The 21453-nt window shown below is 49.5% G+C and overlaps 1 protein-coding gene across 2 annotated transcripts; it reads left to right on the top strand.

The window, feature by feature from the left end:
* The first annotated feature begins 262 nt into the window (after positions 1-262).
* LOC119976240 (hepatocyte cell adhesion molecule-like) lies at positions 263-20512 on the top strand. Of its 2 annotated transcripts, none has more exons than XM_038816586.1 (6): positions 263-440; positions 3727-4089; positions 4381-4740; positions 11532-11813; positions 12524-12631; positions 18377-20512. In XM_038816586.1, exons 2-6 carry the CDS (start codon positions 4077-4079, stop codon positions 18394-18396), a joined length of 783 nt encoding a protein of 260 aa, XP_038672514.1. In that variant the 5' UTR covers positions 263-440; positions 3727-4076; the 3' UTR covers positions 18397-20512. The 2 variants fall into 2 exon arrangements, with proteins under 2 accessions (XP_038672514.1, XP_038672515.1); XM_038816587.1 differs by lacking the exon at positions 263-440 and adding an exon at positions 448-1181.
* The last annotated feature ends 941 nt before the right edge of the window (positions 20513-21453 follow it).

Raw genomic sequence — 21453 nt, 5'->3', positions numbered from 1 at the left:
TTGATATTAATGTGTTAAAACTTGCCAACACGATCAGGTAACTTCCGTTGTTACACTAACAATAGATTTCAACAAAACATTAATTCATCTTTCCATATCTAAAAAGACAAAACACTTTTGACAAAATCCCTGCAGCTTCTCTTGGTTCTACTTCAATGCGGGTTTGAGAGAATTATCCATCCAAAAACGACGGAAGCGTGAAAATTGAAGTCAGCTCGCTGTGACGGGGCAGCGTCAGAATTGGCGCCAAATGTGTGTTTTTTAAAATTCAGCTCGCAGTGCGGAAGGGAAGCCGCTGAGTGTGGAGATCGAGAAGCGGCTCCTGTCCAGGGGGGAAACCCGTTCCCTCAAACACGAGCTGCTAACTCAGCCTGACTGTCACACAGACAAACTGATCCAACTTCCCACAAAGTATTGGAAGGAGAGAATTTCAGCTTCAGGTCAGTTTCCACATTGAAGTTTCTCTGGTTTTCACTGGGGCTGGGAAATGGGATGTTGAAAGGTTCAGAAAAACCTTCTGGTAACTTTTCTAGTCTTCAGGGACAAACATTTCTCTCTCTCTCTCATTCTGATTAAATCGGAGTTCAGACGATACAGAAGGAGTTCCCAACAAGCTGCATTACTCCCGCATCTCAAACTTATTGTTCAGTTAAACAGGTGGCCGGTTAGAGGGAGAAATACTTTCATAATGTGGAAATCTGGAAGTTACTTTGAAATTGAGCTGACAATAAAGTCTATCAATGTTGGGAGCAGTCCGGAGGTTGGATTAAGCCATTCAGAATGTTTCTAAGTGACAGATCCAGCCAGGTATTAGGTTGAGGAAGTGGATGAGTTTATACACCCCGTCCTCTCTCTCTCTCTCTCTCCTGAATCTTTGGCTCGGCTGCATTTTCTCTGCTGGGTCTGAAACTATAATGTGAATGAAAGTTTCACCCTTGGACACCAATGAAAACCAAGCTGCGAGTTTTAAACATCCCTCACTTGTTCACAAAGACGGGTTCGGTGCTGGGCGGGAACTCGCCAATGAAATCTTTACAAAGTATCTTAAACGGAAAGTGTAATTGTTGTGGTATTAATTTATCACAAATCTGTCAGTACCATCGGTTAAGCCCATCCGTAAACACTAAACAAGAGGTTTCAGTAAAACAAGAACACCGATTCAACCATCAACATTGACAAAGGTAATTCATTTCAAATACTTTTACCCACGTATCTATGTTAGTGAGTTTGACACAGTGCCAGATTGCGCCTTGAACCGATGGCGCGGAACAGGGAACACTTTGAAAACTGGAAGTACAAAGGCGGTTAAATATTTATTCGCGCCTTTTTAAGGAGCTGTTGGCTGTAAAGTTGCAGTCCGCTGTACATTTATTTTTCAAAACGTGTGGTTGGTTTATTCATTACAAAAATGCGGCAATTCCGCGACATGAAGCTGCCCAGGTTACCCAGAGACTCGAAAGAGGAGGGATAGCATCAAAAAGGAAATTAGGAAAGCAAATAAGGACTTTATTCAAGTCATTTACAGGATATAGTCAGCATCTGTTGCCCTTGAGAAGGAGGTGGGCAGTTGCCCTGAATCGCTGCAATTCCTGAGGTGTAGGTACAGCCGCAGTGCTGTTAGGGAGGGAATTCCTAGATATTGACCCAGCTTGTATGAAAGAATATTGGGGGAAATAATCGAGGTGAACCTGAAGATGTTTTATCAGTACATCATGAGTAAGAGGATCACTAAGGAAAAAGTAGGGCCCATAAAGAACAAAAAGATAACCTATATGTGGAGGCAGAGGATGTTGGTATGGTTCTTAATGAGTACTTTGCGTTGTCTTCGCAAAGAGTTAAGGAGAAAGTATTGGTCGGCTCCATAAATATCCCCATCTTCAATGTGACGTATGGAATTTAACCCTGTAAATGGGATGCATTGGGAGCACTAACAAGGCGAGGGTATATATAATGAACAGAAGGACACTGGGGCGTACAGAGGACCAAAGGGACCTTGAAGTGTATGTGCAAAGTTCCCTGAAGGCAGCAGAACCAGCAGATCAGGTGGTTAAAAAGGCAGACGGGATATTTGCCTTTATTAGCTGAGGCATAGAATATAAGGGAGGGAGATTACGATGGAACTATAAAATGGTGGTTAGGCCTTGTTAGTACTCCCAATGCATCACATTTACAGGGCTAAATTCCATTCGTCACATTGAAGATGGGGATATTTATGGAGCCGACCAATACTTTCTCCTTAACTCTTTGCGAAGACAACGCAAAGTATTCATTAAGAACCATACCAACATCCTCTGCCTCCACATATAGGTTATCTTTTTGTTCTTTATAGACCCTACTTTTTCCTTAGTGATCCTCTTACTCTTGATGTATTGATCAAACATCTTCAGGTTCACCTCGATTTTTAAATGAACCTTTTAAATGAGAAGGAAATTAGACTGACAGCAGTGATCTGGCCATGTGCCTTGCATGTACACAACACCATGCACCCTGTATGTATATGCTTTTGGCATCAATTCAGAGGAGAGATTCTTCCATTTCCCAGCTGCTACCAAGCAATGCAAGAGGACTGTGAAGATAAATCATTTTTTTACAAGAAACAGGTGGTCAGAGACACAAATAGGCAGTGTACCTATATACCAGGATCTCACAATCTGAATCTGGAGAGAGCTGTCAGGAGAGTCGAGGACAGGACAGAGCAGTGCCGATGTTAGCTCTGTACAGAGCTCCAGGGCCTCTGGTTAATAGCCTATGAAGTGAAATTTAACTCTGAAACAAAACAGCATAAAGATGATTTCTTGAGGTATGGTTTTGTCAATTGTGCCATTACAAATAAGAATGCAAAGCCCCTGTGTGTTACATGCAGGGAAGTACTGGAAAATGAGAGGAGTATTTTCAGATATTGAAAATAAGTGGTGTGTGAAAAATTCCTTTTGGAGATTGAAAGCCCAGAGTCACTTATTAACTTCGAGCTGACTCCAAACAAAAAGACTAAGCTGCTGTACCTGACCTTGAACAGCACATTAAAAACGCAGCGAAAGCCGATGAGGCTGTCAGCATTTTCGAGCTCTCCCAGGTTATTCAGTGCTGAGTAAAGCAAGCATTTTGTTGCTATTGCTAATCATAATGACTTGCATATGCGAGGTTTGGAGTTTCCATTCACATGAAGATGGCAGAAAGGAACTGGCTGAAATCTGCACCTGATACGCGCATTGCCCTCCTCCTGTGAACCTGATTGGAATGAGATTGTGAGGACCAAGCAGGCTCCCTTTCACATGAAAGGTAGGAAAACATGGCGAGTGTCCAGGGGGGGAAAAGGTTGAAATACACTGATCCACCAGATGCACTGCAGGAACTCTAAGGCTCATTCTAAACCCACAAACTTGCCATCAAGAAGGACAAGTGCAGCAGACACATGGGAACAACGCAACCGAGATGTTCTTGGCCAAACCACTCACCACCCTGTCTTGGAAATATAGCACTGTTGCTCAATCAAAATCCTGGAACTCTGTCCCTAATAGCACTGTGAGTGTACTTACATTACCTGGGCTGCAGTAGCCCAGTTCAAGAAGGCAGCTAACTACCACATTCCAAAGGCAATTAGGAATGGGATAAAATGCCAGCCTAGTCAGCAATGCCGACATACCATGAATAAATAAAGCAAAAATATTATTCTTCGACTAGCAGCAAAAAGAATTGAGGTATGTGATCTATGCTTGTGTTTTTCAGCATACCATTTGTTTTTTGTGTGTGGAGGAGCATTACCTGCCAGACCTGATACCATCACTAACACCCCTGAAGGAGGACAAGTCCTGTTCCTTGCACAGTAACAAGTTTTGGAAGATCAGTATAATGTAACATTTAGATCAAGATTTCCACAAACCATTGGGATTTTAACATGGAAATCGCATAATCCAGATAAACGTCACGTTGTGTAACCATTATATCAACACGGGAGTTGGAATCGAGAGATTGTGTGTTGCTGAGTGATGTCCAAGTTAATGGCACTTGGGAATATGAAATACACATTGAATACAGTGGGACAGAACTGACAAAAACACAATGAAAGTACTTTCAGGATGCAAGTATTTGGTAAGTGTCAACAGTATTATTGTTGGAGCTGAAACTGCTCAAATCACACAGCTCACCAGCACAGTGAGAAATTCAGCCTCCGTTAACAAATGAACCGTTCCAACTCTCACCAAGAGTCCTTTGACTTTGTGGACAGATAACTGGTTGTGTCGCAGAACGTTAAGTTTTCCTAATCGCCATTCAAACTGAACTGCATAAATAAAAACCCTTTACCTACCTTTCCCTGCAACCTCACTCAGTTTGTCTAACAACTAAAAATTAATGTGTCCAATTTATATTTGTGTTTTCCAGTATTCTGTTTGTTTGTAGTGTGTGGGGAAGCGTTGAACGTCAAACCTGATGCCATCAACAATGCCATTGCAGGAGAACAGGCCCTGTTCCCCATCCAGCATAAAGGCTCTGATCAATATGATGTTACATTTAGATCAAAATCTCCTGTGAGCTTTAAGATTTTTACATGGAAATCTAAGAATCCGGAGAAGCCGTACATTGTCCACCCACTGTATAAACACCGAGTTGGAATCCACAGAGGTTTTGTGATGCTGAATGATGTACAGGTTAATGACACTGGAGAATATGAAATACACATTGACTACTATGGGACAGAACTGAAAAACCGTGATGAAAGTACATTCAGGTTGCAGGTCTTTGGTAAGTGTTGATGTAACTTCTTTTAACTTTGAGGATTGCAAGAAACAACATAATAACATTTCATTGAGGCCTGAAAGGGCTCATGATATAAATTGGGCTGGATTCGCCGATTTTGAGACAGCAAAAACGGTGCAACAGATGCACCGATTCAGCAACTCTAAATGGGCTAGCATTATCGCCTCGTGGAATGCAACCAGTTCCAAGTGAAACGGCGCCGATCCGTGATTGGCGGACATGAGGCTCATAGGCGCCGCAGCCGCACTTAAAACGATCCGCAGCCGCACTGAAAACGATCGACCCCACACACACACACACACCGCTCCAGTCAACAGGATGGCTGGAAGGAGAGCAGGGCCGCGTTTAGGGACGCTGAGCTGGAAACCTGGACGCTGTGGTGGTGAGGCGGGTGATTCTGTACCCCGGCCGGGGAAGAAGTCCACCAAGCCCCGCCATTCGCCGTGCCTGGGTGGAGGTGGCAGATGTGGTCAGCGCCGTGGCATCCAGTGCAGGAAGAAACTGCACAACCTCCACAGGGCTGCCAGGGTGAGTGGCACTGACACTTCACACATGCACAACCCGACCCCTCTCTTCTGCCTGCCCCACATGCCAGCACCCATGCCAGCCGCAACCCCTGGGCTGCATGCGTCGGAACATCTAACAGTGTTGTTTGTGTTTGCCGCCCCTCCCCCAGGAGAAGGCCACGCAGAACCGCTGGGTGCAGGAGAAGACCAGGGGGGGGAAACCACCATACCTGCGGCTCCTCACCATGCTCGCGCAGAGATCACTGCACGTGGTCGGCACCCCAGAGGGAAAGAGGCCACCGACGCGGATGTCGGTGGCGGCGAACTCAGTTGCAGAGCCCCATGACACATGTGTGGGCACGCCCACCTCGATCCACACCCCTCACCCACCTCCTCAACTCTCCCCTACAGCCCATTCAGCACCTTTTCCCCCCACTTCCCCAAGCCCACAGTTGAACCATACGTGTCACCATGTGTCTTACAGGACCTGCCGGAGATGGGACCTGTCCATCCAGTGATCCCACAGTCCAGCCACAGCCAGTGCCACCGCGCCCGCCCGCCCAGATGGCTGAGCACTGATGGGGAGAGCAGCCTGAACACTGGCCCTCTGCCCGAGACCCCGGGGGTTCGGGTCGGAGGAGGACACGGACGTTCCGTCTCAGCTGTCGCCAACACCCTCCACCATCTCAGAGGTTATCACCTTGGTTGTGCACATTAGTGAAGATGCTACTGGGACACTATCTGGTGCGCACCACACAGTCGGTTCGGTACAGCAGGTGGAGGAGGGAGCAGCTGAGAGGCCGGATGGTCGGAGGGCAGGCCAGCCCCAGGAACCAGCTGCCCCCCAGATGGGTGCTGGAACATCCAGTCCCAGGCACAGTGCAGGAGCAGTCAGAGATCCAGAGACAAGTAGTGATGACGGCCGGCTTACAGAATCTGCCTCCGGATAGGCATATCAGCCATGACTACAGCGCGTAACTCATGTTGCCCAGCAGTCAACCCCGGGGGGGGGGGGGGGGACACCATGTTGGGATCACCGTGTGCCAAGATGACTGCGTTGTGCATGCTTCCCAGGAACCGGGCGCAGACGTGCATAATGCGCATCTGTTGGTCACAGACCAGCTGGATGTTCATGGAGTAAGTGTCCTTTCTGTTGGTGTATAATGGCCTGTGGAACCAGGGGCCGGGGTGGATGGTCAGCAAGATGGCCATTGTAATGGCAGTCGGTGCCTGGGCACCGCTCCAGTGCTGGCTGGTTACACCCCGGCTGCTCGGCCGGTTCCCCCTCTCCCCTTCCCCTCCCCTGCCCCTGGTGTCTGTGCCAGCAGCCCACAGACTCCATGGCATTTCTTACCTCCTCTCTCTCTCGCACAGCTTCCGGGTTCACAATTCTTATAACCACAAGTGAATCACGCTGTTGGCAATTTGGCACATCGGAGGCGGTGAATTGCGGAGCCCCAGGAGCCTCGGGTGTCAGGCCCGCTAATGATATGCCTCCTGTACTTTCAGCCTGCACTGCGAGCGACATACCTACACCATTTTCAGGATGCCGGAGCATCCCGATTTGGTGACAAACTAGCGTCTGCCCTGATTTTGCCGCCGGAAGCTATTCTCCGCCCAATCTCATTCTCCATTTTTGGGACTGTGTCCCCACGCCATCGTGAAAACTGTAGCCTTTCACAACAGAAAAACTGGCGTGACAGGGCCACATATTCATAGCCCTGCAGAGGGCTAGCAGGGACCCGTCGGGATGCTCGTGGATTTTGCCGCAAAAGCCCCGAATGCACACGCCAGCGGCCACGCTGTGCTCCATGGGGACTCAGACTGCAGAGCTGGACCTCCCGAGTAGTCCTCCCGATCGACCCCGTGGGTATCCCGAACGGCAGGACCTTGTTAGACCCACACTGTCGGGAATTCGGCCGGTTGGAGCAGAGAATGGTGGGAATGGCCTCAGGTAAGTAATATGCGGTGCAGCGTACTCTCCGTGTACGGCAATTGTTGGGACCGGAGAAACGGCGCCGATATCGATTCCATGCGCGGAAATGGATTCTCCGCCCCGGCTGCAGCTTCGGCGTCGGGGGTGTGGAGAATCCAGCCCCAGGATCAATATCATCACATAGTATCAATAATGCTGTATATAGACTTATATCAACATATCATTTGCAACATACGTAAATTAATTTGTTTAATCATTAACGCCCCTCTGAACCCACTGAGAACGGGGCTGGATTCTCCGCTTTCGGGACTGTGGTGTCAAAAGGCCACAGATTCACTGTCTTGCAGGGGGCGAGCAGGCAGCTGTTGTGGAGCTCGTAGCTCCAGCCTCCCACACTTCCACGCCAGAGGCCGCGCATGCACACGGCAGCGGCCTCCAGCGGACGTGCCGTGCTCCATGGCTTACTCAGCCTGGACCGCCAAAATAGTGCCCACGATTGGCTGCTCACCAGACTCGGACCACCTGCATACATAGGACCCCAGTCCCGAATGAAGCCCGCCCTACCCTCCGGTCGGCCCTCCCCGACTGTGGCAGCTGCCACGCGAGGTTCCCAAACGGCAGGACCACATTAGAATAGAAACGGGAATTCGGCAGGTCGGGGACAGTGAACAGCTGGGCGGGTCTCAGGCAGTGATCTGATGTGATGTATACTCTGTTTTGGGGAGGGGGGCAGAGAATCGCGGAACTGGCGCCAGTCCCAATTTCATGTGGGAAAACGGATTCTCCGCCCCGGCGCCAAACGCGATTTCGGCATCGGGGTGCGGAGAATCAAGCCCCAGGTTTCTCCACAGGCAAATTCGGTGAGATTTAAGTTCACTCCTTCAACACAGGCACAGCCATGAAACAAACCTGAATAGTGAAAAGGAATAGTGATTTTCACCAACCACGTGCTCTAATTTATAGTTAGTTAAAGGTTCTGATGTTCATAATGAGCTGCTCTTGGGCCAAACATGCAATTTCGAAAAATAGCCCGTACAGACACTGAGTTTGCCAAGTGAGCCAGCTGAAACTATGGGCAGACATGCCCTCTGCCTTTCCTGCCCAAGACAGCACTTTGAAAAAGAATTGTAACATACTGCCCTTAATCTCCGACATCCTCCTGCATTTCTGTGCACTGCAGCGCAGTCGCTGCAGGGACTGGAGGGCTGCCAGCCAATCACATTGGCCAGCAGCAGCTCTTTGAGATGGAACTTCCCCCAGTGAGAGGGAGACGTCTTGCCTGCAGCTACACAATGTTCAGGCTCCTGTTCAAGTGTCTGTGTCACTGAGGATGGCATTATTGCCTTCGTGGCTAAGGCCAGGTCCTCAATGGAAACACTTCAGAATTTCAACACTTCCTGTCACTGTTCTCAGATAAACTGAGTTCTGCATAACAGTTTGTACACAAGCCAAAATCGTGACATCCAGAAACTTCATGAATTAATCGTTGAACTTCTAATTATCTACATTTCTCACCAACTGATTTATTGACATTTCAAATAAAAAATACCATCAGAACATGGCTAGTTAAAGCAAATTGGAAAATTAATTTAGATTGATTATTTTAATTCCTGGCAGCAGAAGAATTCCCGGTGCATATGAAAATTCTAACGGTATAAGACCTATTGTCTCTTACATAATGCACAAACTGGTTGCATTTGTGAAGCACAAACACAATACATGAGGTAATATAGACTAGAACATTTGGCCCATCGGTTGGTCTGCACCAACCCTCTGCAAGAGGGCCCCGACCCTCTGGAAGTGGGCCCCACCTGGGCCCCCCTCCTCCCCCCATTTCCAGAACCCCATGACCTGACCTAACAGCATCCCTGGATGCTATGGGGAAGTTCAGCATGGTCAGTGTACCTAATCTACACTTCGGACTGTGGGAGGAAACTGGAGCACATGGAGGAAACCCATGCAGACACGGGGAGAAAGGGCAGACTCCACACAGTTACCCAAGGCTGGAATTGAACCTGGGACCCTGGCACTTTGAGGCAGCAGTGCTAACCACTGTGCCGCCCATATCAGGGCTTGTATTATATTGGGACTTCAGGCTTTAATGTTCATCTGTTTAAAATACAAAGCAGAATCTAAACATTGCATCTGTGTTCTGGTTTATTAATTACTCAGAAATACGTCATGGGCACGATTCTCCGGAAAGATTTCTAAGTGCTGTAGTGAGTGGGAACTGCCACGAGCTGCCCGGCGAGGCTGGCAACGCAATGCAACATCGTTTGGCCCACTTAACGAGGCTGAGCCTATGGAACAGGTTACCCGGAGCTGATGGAGACGCGAGAGAGCAGCTGGGACATTCAGAGGATAGTGACACTCCAGCAGGTCAATAGCTGAGTGCAGAAGTCCCAGAGGCTACAGTCACCGGCAATGTGTGACACCAAGGCCAACACAGCAAGGGTCGCGGCTGCAGTGGAGAGCCTGGTGCACGACGTCAGCAGCATTAGTGGAGATGTCCAAGGCGTGGTATTCTGTGACGCCCATGGCTGACGGCCTCTGCAGAATGTCCGACTTGCTGGGGGACATGGCCCAGTACCAGGCTGACCTTGATAAGGCGCTGAGCGAAATGTCTCAGAATGGAATTGCCGAGTTGCTGCGGAGCTTGGCCCAGTTGCAGGTGGGCATGGCTCAATCACTGAGGAGCATCACCGAGGGCGTTGACACCATGGTGCAGGCACCAGGCTGGCAGAGCCAGGTGACACAGGGGCAGCCGTGCTCGAACCAGCTGCCCCTCTGTCCCGAGGTGAACCCCAGGGCCCTATGGGTAACGAGTGGGAGGTGGGGACACAGGGTGGAAAACCGAACCCATCCTCTGGACTGGAGACGGTGGCCACACCAACCCCTCTGGGTTCCACCCCTCTGATGAGGCCACGCCTCTCAGCCATCACCTGGAACAGGACAGCATGGCTGGGCATGTGCCGCCATCAAGTGCGGCGGGGCCCTCCAGCCCCAGAAGATGCCTGCCAGGTGCATCAAAGGTCACGGGATGAGGTAAGCAGCTGGCTGCCTCCACCTCTGATATGCATCCTGGGGATACACCTAGACGTGGCTGTAGAGCAAAGAAGGCGAAGCACAGCAAGGCTCACTGAGTGGGCGAGGGGGGAGCGGGGGCAGGGGTAGATGAACACTGTGGGAGGCAGCACATTAGACACTTTCGATCACCCCGCGTAGATGGGGGTAAGGAGTGGAATGTGCACTAGGGGGAGGGGGTGTTTGAGGGGTGTGGAGATAATGGGGTAGCACCAACGGGAGAGTGGGGCAGTGGTCTACACTTGTATGAGGAACCACAACCTCTGGCTCTTTGCTCCATGGTGCAGTCCGACAACCAATCCTGTGACCCATACAACCCCCCACCCCACCCCACCCCCCCGCCATGCCTCCCACCCAACACGCTCAGCCCACGCACACCCAGACACAGACATGTGCCCGGTATTGGTGCCTATCCCCTGTGTGACCAAAGGTGTCTGTGGTGTTGCCTCCCACAGTATTCAAGCACAGTGTCCATGCATGAAGATTTGATATGCATGTTAGGCAATGAGCCCCACATGCTGCATGACCCGCCCACCCACGGAGATCCAGTTGAGATGTGTGAAGTGCTCACTTGACCACAATTGCAAATCCCTGATTCACAACAGCCTGCACCACACAGCCAGAGGCCTCCGCGGTCAGTGTGAGTTATGGGTGATCGTTGGACAAACAAGCAGGGACTAGGGTTGCTCCCGGAACGGGATGACATGGTCCAGAGGTTGGTATGGAGGACCTGCGGATGGTCGCGGCCCCCCCCCTCCAATCAGCACGCTACCCTACCCCAGCCTCCCATGGTGACCCACGACCCACCCCCTGGGGCTGCACACCTGGTTGCCCCCCCCCCTCCCCGAGCAAAGGGGCAGCATGCCCAATGCACCCAAGCTAACTGCCTGTGAGCGAAGATGGCTGCTCACCTACTCGCGTCCCCTCAGCGGCCAATCCGCTAAGTTCCCGTTTTTGAAAAGGAGTACTAATCAGCTTGAGCGTGACCACTTGCTGGGGAGGCAGCTGGATCGCAGGAGGCCATTGGATGTGGGGCGGCTCCCGTAAGTTGCATGGAAATAGGGCTTAAGTGGTGACAATTGGTTTCTCACCGTGATACAGCGGGATCCCGGCGAGGTTCTCGTTTTTGGCCTCCTGCTGTTCAGCAGCCTTTTTGCGCTCTCACTCGAGCGAAACTAGGCCAGAGAACTGCGCCCATTTCTGAAGTGTAATGACTGTTGTGTAGGTTAATTATTATCTGTGTCTTTCAGAACCAGTATCCCAGCCTGAGACAGCGATTCTTGGTAACTGTGAGAGTTCATCAAATGTCACTTTGAACTGCTCTGTCTCCAATGGAACAAATGTCATGATTCACTGGGAAAAGTTATCCTTGTCTGGAGTTCTCAATGAGACATATGATGTGACACTACTTCTAATAGACTGTGTTACTGAAGAGGAGCAACGTATGTACAGATGCATCGCTGAAAACCCAATCAGTAATGCAACCAGCGACCGAGTGACTGTCAGCCATTATAGCGGGGCCAATCCGAAGGGTGAGAAATTGGAAAAATGATCTAAACTATCACAGAAACACTTATTTTTGTAATTTTCCTACACAGGAAATCAGCTGAGAATATGCAGTGATGCTGTTCTGATGCAAATATTCCTCTATATCCATGACTAAAACAAAAACCTGCCAACATCTGTAGATGGGGGGGGGGGGGGGGGGGGGGGGGGGTGTACAAGAATAATAACCTGCATTTATGAGGCATCTTAAACATAATAACAGACTCCAATGCATCTGGATTGGGTGTCTGACTTTAATAAATATGTCTAATACATAGAGATACTGCAGTAGTGATAATGGCAAGGATATGAACTTTTAATTATGAAAGGGGACAAGAGAATCTGGAGCTGTTTTCTTGAGAAAAGGAAAGACGATTTGACAGTAAAGTTCGAAATCACAATGTGTTTTGATAAATCTGGAAGAACTATTTTCACTTATCAATTAGGGCATAATTTATCATGGATAGAAGAGGAGATTTTTGATATTCTGTAAGTTTTATGGATATGGAATGCCTCACTGCAATCTCTTGGAGAAGCGGAATCCAGAATGGATTTTAAATGAGGTTGGATGAATGTTGGAAAAATAAACATTTATATTGTGGGAAAAGGAATAAGTAGGTAGTTCTCTCTGGGAGCTGGGGTGGGTATAATGAGCTGGATTGTCTTCTGATTTGTAAATATTGTCCATCTTTTTTAGGTAAAATACAGCGTTTGATGCTTCTGGTCCCTTTGGGGTTGGCAGTTCTGGCAGTTCCGGTGCCAATCATTGCTTACCTCCTCTGCTCTACTTTCTTCAAGGGAAGCAGTAAGTGACACATTTCAAATTTGTATATACCACAGAAAAGTGCAAAGATGCTATCCAGTGATCTTCTACTTAATTGTGTTTCACAATTTGTAGAAACACTGTGGGTGGAATATTTCCAGAATTTGGCAAAGGGTCGGGTTCCAGTGAAAAAAACCAACGCAAATCCCACAGCCGCTGGCGGTGGGAAATCTCACCGAATATTGAGCCTCTTTAACAACATTTGTTTCTCCACATGAATCATGTCACACTGATGGCGACCTCCCGCTGATTCCCTCGCCGTGGAGCAAATTCATCTTTGGAAACTGTGGGAAGCTCCATATAAACGCCTCCCCAGTACCTAGAATACAAATGTAGGGCACGATCTATCGGCTGCATCCCGCTTGAATGGGGGCGCGACACGGTCAGCAGATCCCGGGAGAGGCGTCCACCAGGATTCCTGACGGCCGTTACGCCTCGCAAAATCTAACCAGATCATGTGAGATGTGATCCGTTTCCCACCCATAAAGGGGGGGCCCTGTCTCACACGGCTAAGTGAGTTTAAGAACCCTGTTAGCCGTGCTCGCACCCGGCTTCTATCAGTCCTGCTGAGGAGACCCCAGCTGGGTGCCTTTCACTGCTGGTCCCCACAAACAGGGACCAAGCGGAATGGTATCTGGGGGAGGGGGGGGGGGGGGGGGGTGTTCCGGGTGTTACATCGAAGGGTCAAAAGATTGTTTACAGCATGGAAGAGCTCCATTCGTTGGAGCTCCTCAGTGCAGGAAATTATGCTGAGTGCAGCCGGGGTGTGTGGGGGGTGGCATTCCCTACTGGTGCTCTAAAGACAGAATGCCATCAGATAACCTGGTCGTTCCTGGTGCTACGAGTGCCATTGAAGAACCCGCCCAGAACAGACTTTCTTTTTGTTAGGTTGCAGCCATTGAATTTTTCCAGATCCAGTCAGTGTGATGGCTGCCAGGAAGCCTGCATCTAGATCCTCCAAGGGAGTTCGCAACAAACTCCTGGATGGCGGGCAGCATAGGCGGGACCTCCTATTCCCACATTCCTGCAGAAGTTCTTCCACCCCTCGCCTGGGTGGCTGTAGCAGCCCCAGTCAGTGCCAGCTCACTACAGAAGAGGACAGAGCAGCAGTGCTTCAGAAAGTTGAATGACCTTCTTTGGGCGTCCAGAGTATGTCTGCCTCCTCCAGTCTCCAGCTGCACCCCCTCAAACCTCCAAGGTGCTCTCTCATCCAGCCAACTCCTTTCAAGCGGCCCTCTCCTCCCATCCTCCCCACCCCCAATCAATTAACTAATCTTTTCCTCACATTCCCGTTCCCACTCAAGTCTTACACATCCCACACCAAATTGCCATCTGAACTGGCAGGATTCCGGCCGACACTCCCCCATCTGTCTCTCCAGCATAATAGGTGTGAGTGGACACAACCACCTGGAGTAATGCCCAAGCTCCGATGCCTCACGCCTTTTGAGGAAACAGCACTTGAGCTGGCTGGAGAGAAAAAAGACTTGTGTCTGTGGAGAGGACATACGGCAGCATAGTGGTTAGCACAGTTGCATATGGTAGCATACTGGTTAGTTGCTTCATAGCTCCAGAGTCCCAGGTTCGATTCCCCGCTGGGTCACTGTGTGCAGTCTGCACATTGCCCCCGTGTGTGCTTGGGTTTCCTCCGGGTGCTTTGGTTTCCTCCCACAGTCCAAAGATGTGCAGGTTAGATGGATTGGCCATGATAAAATGCCTAAAAGGTTAGGTGGGGTTACTGGGTTATGGGGATGGGGTGGAGGCGTGGGCTTAAGTAGGGTGCTCTTTCCAAGGGTCGGGGCAGACCCGATGGGCCGAATGGCTGCCTTCTGCACTAAATTCTATGTTGAGGGCAACAAGCTAAAGGCTTGCGGCCATAATCCAAGGCTCACAACTAACTGTTCCCCCTCAGTTCTCCCCAGGATGCACTAATGCCATCTCCCTTCCCTTGTAGAACTTCCCTTGACCAGCCCTGACCATCCTGTTGCCTTCTGGACACCCCAGACATGAGCAGCTCCGAAGGAGACAGTTCAGAGACAAGCATGGAAGAGGCATCACATCTGTCACCCGCAACCCACACCAGTGCACACACTTACACCTTGGTGGGATTGAGAAGTAGGCAGGCTTCTGGGTCACTCACTAGTGAGCACCGCACAGCTGATGATCCACAGGGATATCCCAGGGATCCGGCATTCAAAGGAATGGTGGAGCCCAGGATTTTGCTGAGCCTCTGGCCAAAGATGTGCCCTTTGCTCCCCGAGCTTCTGTGCTTCAAAGGTAGAGTGGCGAGTATCAGGAAGGGATGTCAGCATCCCTCCTCAGACTGCAAGGCCAACTGGAGGAATCCCATCACCTTCTATCTGAGGAGATGGTGGCATCACTCAAACAGAACGATGCAAAAACTGTAAGGGTGGCAGCCGCAGTGGCGACCTTGGCGCAGGATGTGCACTCCATGTTGGGAGTGGCAGCTCCATTGTTCAGGTTATGACATCCATGGCTGAGACAGGAGCTCTCCATGCTGCTGGGCTTCAATCGCATGGTGCAGGCACTGGTGGGAATCCACGAGTAGCAATGCCAGAGGTTGGTGGGGCATTTGTATCTCACTCCAGCTGCCCATGCATCCCACGGAGGAACACCGTGACATTGGACACCTGAAGGGAAGAGAAGCATCAGGAGTGCAACCTGGGGCCCTCTGCCCAGGGGTGCCCAGTCCATCTGACATCCTGTCCGTGAGAGACGCACCTCCAGCTCTGCACATTGAGGAATGTAGCACGGCAATACCCTTGCTGCCTGAAAGTAGGCTCGGACCGTCCAGATCCAGCCCCCCGAGGGCACACCCACCAAGGTCACCTCGGGCAACAGGGCTTGAAAGGCAGCAGACAACCTCAACCTGAGCTGCAATACACCTCGGGTGAGGAAGAGTAAGAAACTGGAGGTATCTCGTAAGCACAGGTGAGCCAGGTCACCATTGTAACATAGCTCTTGTATTGAACATAACTTTGTTCACCAGCGCCCCAAGATGTAACCGTCATGACCCTCCCTGGGAAATGAGCGCCGAGCATTATGTGCAATCTGTGGGCACAAGCAATCTGGGCAGAAGGAGTGGAATCCCTTGCAATGCATGAATGGTGCTGCTTGACGCCACGCATGTGAAGACTATTGCACCCTGCACCTGGGGCATGCCTACTAAGCGGGTGAAGCCCATGGTCCTGACTCGTCGTGTCCTTGTCCAACGTTAGAAACTCGTGGGCCCTCACATAAGGGCATCTATGACCTTCCTTATGCATTGTGTGAGGCTGACTGGGAAATGTCAGACCGGTCACAGGTGATACCTGAAACAAGTTGCTTGCCTAGACGTTCAGAGCTGTGGTAACTTTAGGGGCCACAGGAATTGGATCTTCTGTACTCCTGTTCATGTGGTACCAGCTCTTGCAGGAACAAGCAATGGTGATCCACCATCCACTGGGACAGACGCAGCTGTCTTCTCCAGCACTGAAGCCCTGACAGCTGCAGTTAGGATGTCTGACGTCGGAAGGCCCTTTGCCAGTAATGTCTTCTACGTGTTTCCCGAAACAGCTGTGGGCCCAGGCTCCCTCTCCTCTGCACGGCGCTGGTCCTGGCAAAGTGTAGCAGTATGTCTCCGTCTCTGCTGCTGCTCGATCACTATGAGAATAGCCAAGTCAACTACCTCCATGATTCTCCCGGATCATGCACTGAAAAGAAGAGAATACTAAATTGAGCGCTGAGGATTCCCGGCAGAGTCCTCACTCCCATGCCTCTGGGACACCCACCCATTCACTTCCCTCTTGGTGAGTATTTCTCCACTAAGCCTCACACCCTTCCTTTTAACACTGTAGCCACTTCACCAGGTGATCTCTGAATTCCACCAGGATGAGGTGCATGGGCCCACAAGAGTCCCAGTGTGTCCTGACCCCAACTGTTTGCCCCCCCTCCCCAACGGTGGCAGTTGCATAGATGCATGTGACCAGCATCTGCATCGACACCCCGCGTCATGACCTTGAACGGGGTGAGTGATGATGGGCATCATCACCACTCCTTGCATTGGGGTACACATCAATGTGATTTGTGTGATGTTAATGCTTCTATGAGCATTGGAATTCAATGCTTGGGGATAACACTCCCAAAGGTGAAGAACTTTGTTCCAACTATTTTGATGAAAAACAAGTGAACTGAATTAAACAGGGGGGGGGGGGGGGGGGGGGCCTCATTCTGGACTGGGGTTTTTTTGTGCGGACGGTCCGGTTCGGGGGCGCGGCCACTCGGGGGCACTATTTCCATGGTCCAGGTCCACGGTCTCAGTCCGCCATGGATCACGGCGCGACCGCTGGAGGAAGTGCGGGGGCCGTATCTGTAGCTGGAACTGCGAGCTTCAAGACGGCTCCCTGCTTGCTCCCTGCAGGACCATGAATCTGTGGCCTTTTGACGCCAGTTTTTCTGGCGTAAAAGACCACAGTTTTCACAACGGCATGGGTAGATAGTCCCTGAAACAGAGAATCCAATCTGGCCCCCTATTTGAATCTCATGAATGCTTACTAAAAAGCAAACACAATGGAATTTTCTCCCCCTCCATATTAAGTACCTGGCCAGCGAAAATTTGGAACACTCACTTTTCATGACTGTGCGTAAGTGGCGTGCACCAAGCGAGGTAGACCTTCTTGGACTTTAAGTACAGTAGATGCTGCTTTTACCTTTCACACCATCACAGAGAGCACAAGCTACTCCAAGGCTGACCGCAGTGGAGGGGTGAGATTAAGGCAGGATCCTGGGTGCAATCAAGGAGCCGAGGGGCCGATTGAATGGCTGTTCAGATGCCATTCAAACATGGCGCCCGGATGTTGGAGCCTATGAGGTAATGGCTGAGCAGGTCTGCTCATCCTGTCCCGAGATTCGACTTGCACCTTGTGAATGTACAATTAATTAGCCGAACAGTGGGAGATTCTGTGGCTGCAGCTGTCCAGCAGAATTCCAACTTCTGTTCCCACCACCGGACTTAGTCTCCAGAACAGAAAATGTCTTTCCAATAAAGATAAACCAAAGCAAACTTTCACAATTTGTAATAAAAACCAAGGTTACGATTCAAGATGGGTGAATGATGTTGTTCAGGCCTAGTGCTATTATCCATTGTATCATTATCCTGCATTACCATCCTGTCAGACCCACTTTGTTCCTTCCCTTCTTCAACTCCTGGAGCTCTGATGATTCTTCGACCAGCCTCCCACAAAGGAAGGCAGTGGTTGACTTTGGAGGTCAGGTCATGCACATGAAGGGACACTTTATAAGCAAGAATAATTAGTTTTTCTTGGAGCTTTGGAAAATGAATAGCTTTGTTGGGATACTGACTAAATCAGACTAAAGTGGTCCCAGGTTCAGTATCAAGCCTGTGCAGTTAAGCTGGCAGTAATCGGGTAACTAGCAATAAATATGTGGTTTCAACTGCCAATGGTTTGTGAAGTAAGATTTAACCCTAAGTTGACCGGATACAAATGTCCCAGCCAACTTTGCAATCTTTAGTTGTTCTTTTCTATATTTCCACATTCCCCCCCCCCCCCCCCCACATCCATAAATACCTTCCTGTGTTCCAACTTTTCCCGATAGCCGTGTAGGTAGATGAAGGGGAGCAAATAGTTGTGACTAAAGGATTTTCAGAAGACATTTGAGAAGGTGCCGCGTATTAAATAAAAGTGATTTATTTCTTTTTTCATTTTACAGCAATGTGCATGAGGAAATAAGCCATTGGAATTCATGAAGAATGATGGTGTGCGCGAAGATTAGCAACATTAATGCATTTGTTTTTGCCAACATTCAAATTGGCCTTGAACAACTTTGTATAAGTTTGGTTTATTACTTTTTAACCATTGAAGGGATCATGTAAGTTTTTCATGGAAAGGTTGAAGATACTGTTTTGTAAGAAATATTTATGCGATGTGAAGGCTGCTGGCAAGGCAAGAGTCAACCACATTGCTGTGAGTCCAGAGTTATAATTCAGGTAGACTAGGTCAGGATGGCCGACGTCCTTCTCTAAAGAACATGAACCAGATGGGGTTTTATCTCAAACAATGATGGTCACCACCACTGAGACCAGCTTTCAACTCCAGATTTGGTTATTTAACTTTAAATTCCACAAATGCCATGATGGGATTAGAGACATGAGTAGGCCATTCACCCATCGAGCCTGCACTACCATTCAGTTACTTCATAGCAGATCATCTACCTCAACGCCACTATTTTCTCCAGAACCCTTGATGTCAGGAGCCTCCAGAAATGTATTGATTTCTGTTTTGAACATGCTCAATGATTGAGTTTCCACAGCCATCTGAGGAGGAGGAGACCAAATTCTTCCTCATTTCAGTCATAAATGACCTCCCCCAATCCTGAGATTATGTCCCCTGATTGTTCGACTCACCAGAATGGGGATACATCCCATTCACATCCACACTGTCACATGATTAAAATTTTGTAAGTTTCAACGAGGTCACTCCCAGTCTTCAAAACTCTCAGGAATATAGATCCAGTCTTCCAAATCTCTCCTCATAACACAAACCTCCCATCCCAGGGATTAATCTGGCGACCCTCTGTTGCACTCCCTCTAAGGCAATTATATCTCTCCTTAGATAAGGTAACTAAAGCTGTGCACTACATTACTGGTGAGATCTCACCAAGACCATAAGACATAGGAGTGGAAGTAAGGCCATTCGGCCCATCGAGTCCACTCAGCCATTCAATCATGGCTGATGGGCATTTCAACTCCACCTATCGGGCCCATCGGGCTCGTGGAGTACCTGGCTGGCGAGAACTGAAGAGGTGCCAGCAATAGTACCCTCAGACTGGTCCCTTTACAAAAAGCCTCCTCCACCTGTCCCCACACCGACTACTTCTCCACCACCCTCTTCCACACCATAGCTATGTTCGCTACCGAGTAATAATTCAGCAGATTTGGCAGCGCCAGCCCTCCCTAGCTCGCTTATTCCTTTCCAGAAACATCCTCCCAGTCCGGGGAACCTTACCCGCCCGCACAAACCTCAGTATCATCTTATTCACCTGACTAAAAAGAACAGACCTGGGCACCAAAATTGGGGATTCTGAAACATGAACAAAACATTGGGAGCACCATCATCTTTACTATCTGGATCCTTCCAGCCAACAGCAACACATCCCACCTCCTAAAGTCCTCCTTCCTTTCCGCCACCAGATTTGCCAAATTCACCTTGTGCAGCTGGGCCCAGTTCTGTGTCACATGTATCCCCAGATACAGAAGGCCTGTCCCTACCAACCAAAATGGCAACCTCCTTAAACCCCTCTGTCCCTGGGCGTTGATTGGGAAGACTTAACTTTTCCCCATATTGAGTTTATACCCCAAAAAAAGACTAAACTCCCCCAAGATCCCATAATCCTGTCAAAACTTTCAAATGGGTTCACAACAAATAAGACGTTAGCAGAATATAAAGAGACTCTGTGCTCCAACCACCCCCATCTCAATGTCCCGTCACCCCTTGAAGCCCTAAGTGCCTTTGCCAATGGTTCAATCGCTAGGGCTAAGAGCAAAGGGGAAAGCGGACATCCCTGCCTCGTTCCCCTTCCCCCCCCCCCCCCCCCCCCATGCAACACCAAATACTCCGAATTGACACCAGTAGTCCGCACACTCCCCTTGGGAGTCCCATACAACAATCTGGCCCAGTCGACAAACCCCTGCCAAAACCTGAACTGCTCCAGTACATTGAACAAGTACAGCCACTCCACACGGTCAAACTCCTTCTCCACGTCCATAGACGCACACTCCTCCACCTCCCGGTGTGTTAAGACCATAAGACCATAAGACACAGGAGTGGAAGTAAGGCCATTCGGCCCATCGAGTCCACTCCGCCATTCAATCATGGCTGATGGGCATTTCAATTCCACCTACCAGCATTCTCCCCGTAGCCCTTAATTCCTCGCGACATCAAGAATTTATCTATCTCTGCCTTGAAGCCATTTAGCGTCCCGGCCTCCACTGCACTCCGCGGCAATGAATTCCACAGGCCCACCACTCTCTGGCTGAAGAAATGTCTCCGCATTTCTGTTCTGAATTTACCCCCTCTAACTCTAAGGCTGTGCCCACGGGTCCTCGTCTCCTCGCCTAACGGAAACAGTTTCTTTGCGTCCACCCTTTCTAAGCCATGTATTATCTTGTAAGTTTCTATTAGATCTCCCCTTAACCTTCTAAACTCCAATGAATACAATCCCAGGATCCTCAGCCGTTCATCATATGTTAGACCCGCTATTCCAGGGATCATCCGTGTGAATCTCCGCTGGACACGCTCCAGTGCCAGTATGTCCTTCCTGAGATGTGGGGCCCAAAACTGGACACAGTACTCCAAATGGGGCCTAACCAGAGCCTTATAAAGGCTCAGTAGCACATCGCTGCTTTTATATTCCAACCCTCTTGAGATAAATGACAACATTGCATTCGCTTTCTTAATCACAGATTCAACCTGCATGTTTACCTTTAGGGAATCCTCGACTAGCACTCCCAGATCCCTTTGTACTTTGGCTTTATGAATTTTCTCACCGTTTAGAAAGTAGTCTATGCTTGGATTCTTTTTTCCAAAGTGCAAGACCTCACATTTTCTCATGTTGAATTGCATCAGCCATTTCCTGCACCACTCTCCCAAAATGTCTAGATCCTTCTGCAGCCTCCCCACTTCCTCAGCACTACCTGCCTGACCACCTAACTTTGTATCATCGGCAAACTTCGCTAGAATGCCCCCAGTCCCTTCATCCAGATCATTAATATATATGGTGAACAGCTG

This window comes from Scyliorhinus canicula, chromosome 13 (assembly GCF_902713615.1).
Source record: "Scyliorhinus canicula chromosome 13, sScyCan1.1, whole genome shotgun sequence".
Taxonomy (NCBI): domain Eukaryota; kingdom Metazoa; phylum Chordata; class Chondrichthyes; order Carcharhiniformes; family Scyliorhinidae; genus Scyliorhinus; species Scyliorhinus canicula.
This window is presented reverse-complemented; position numbering and strand designations above follow the sequence as displayed.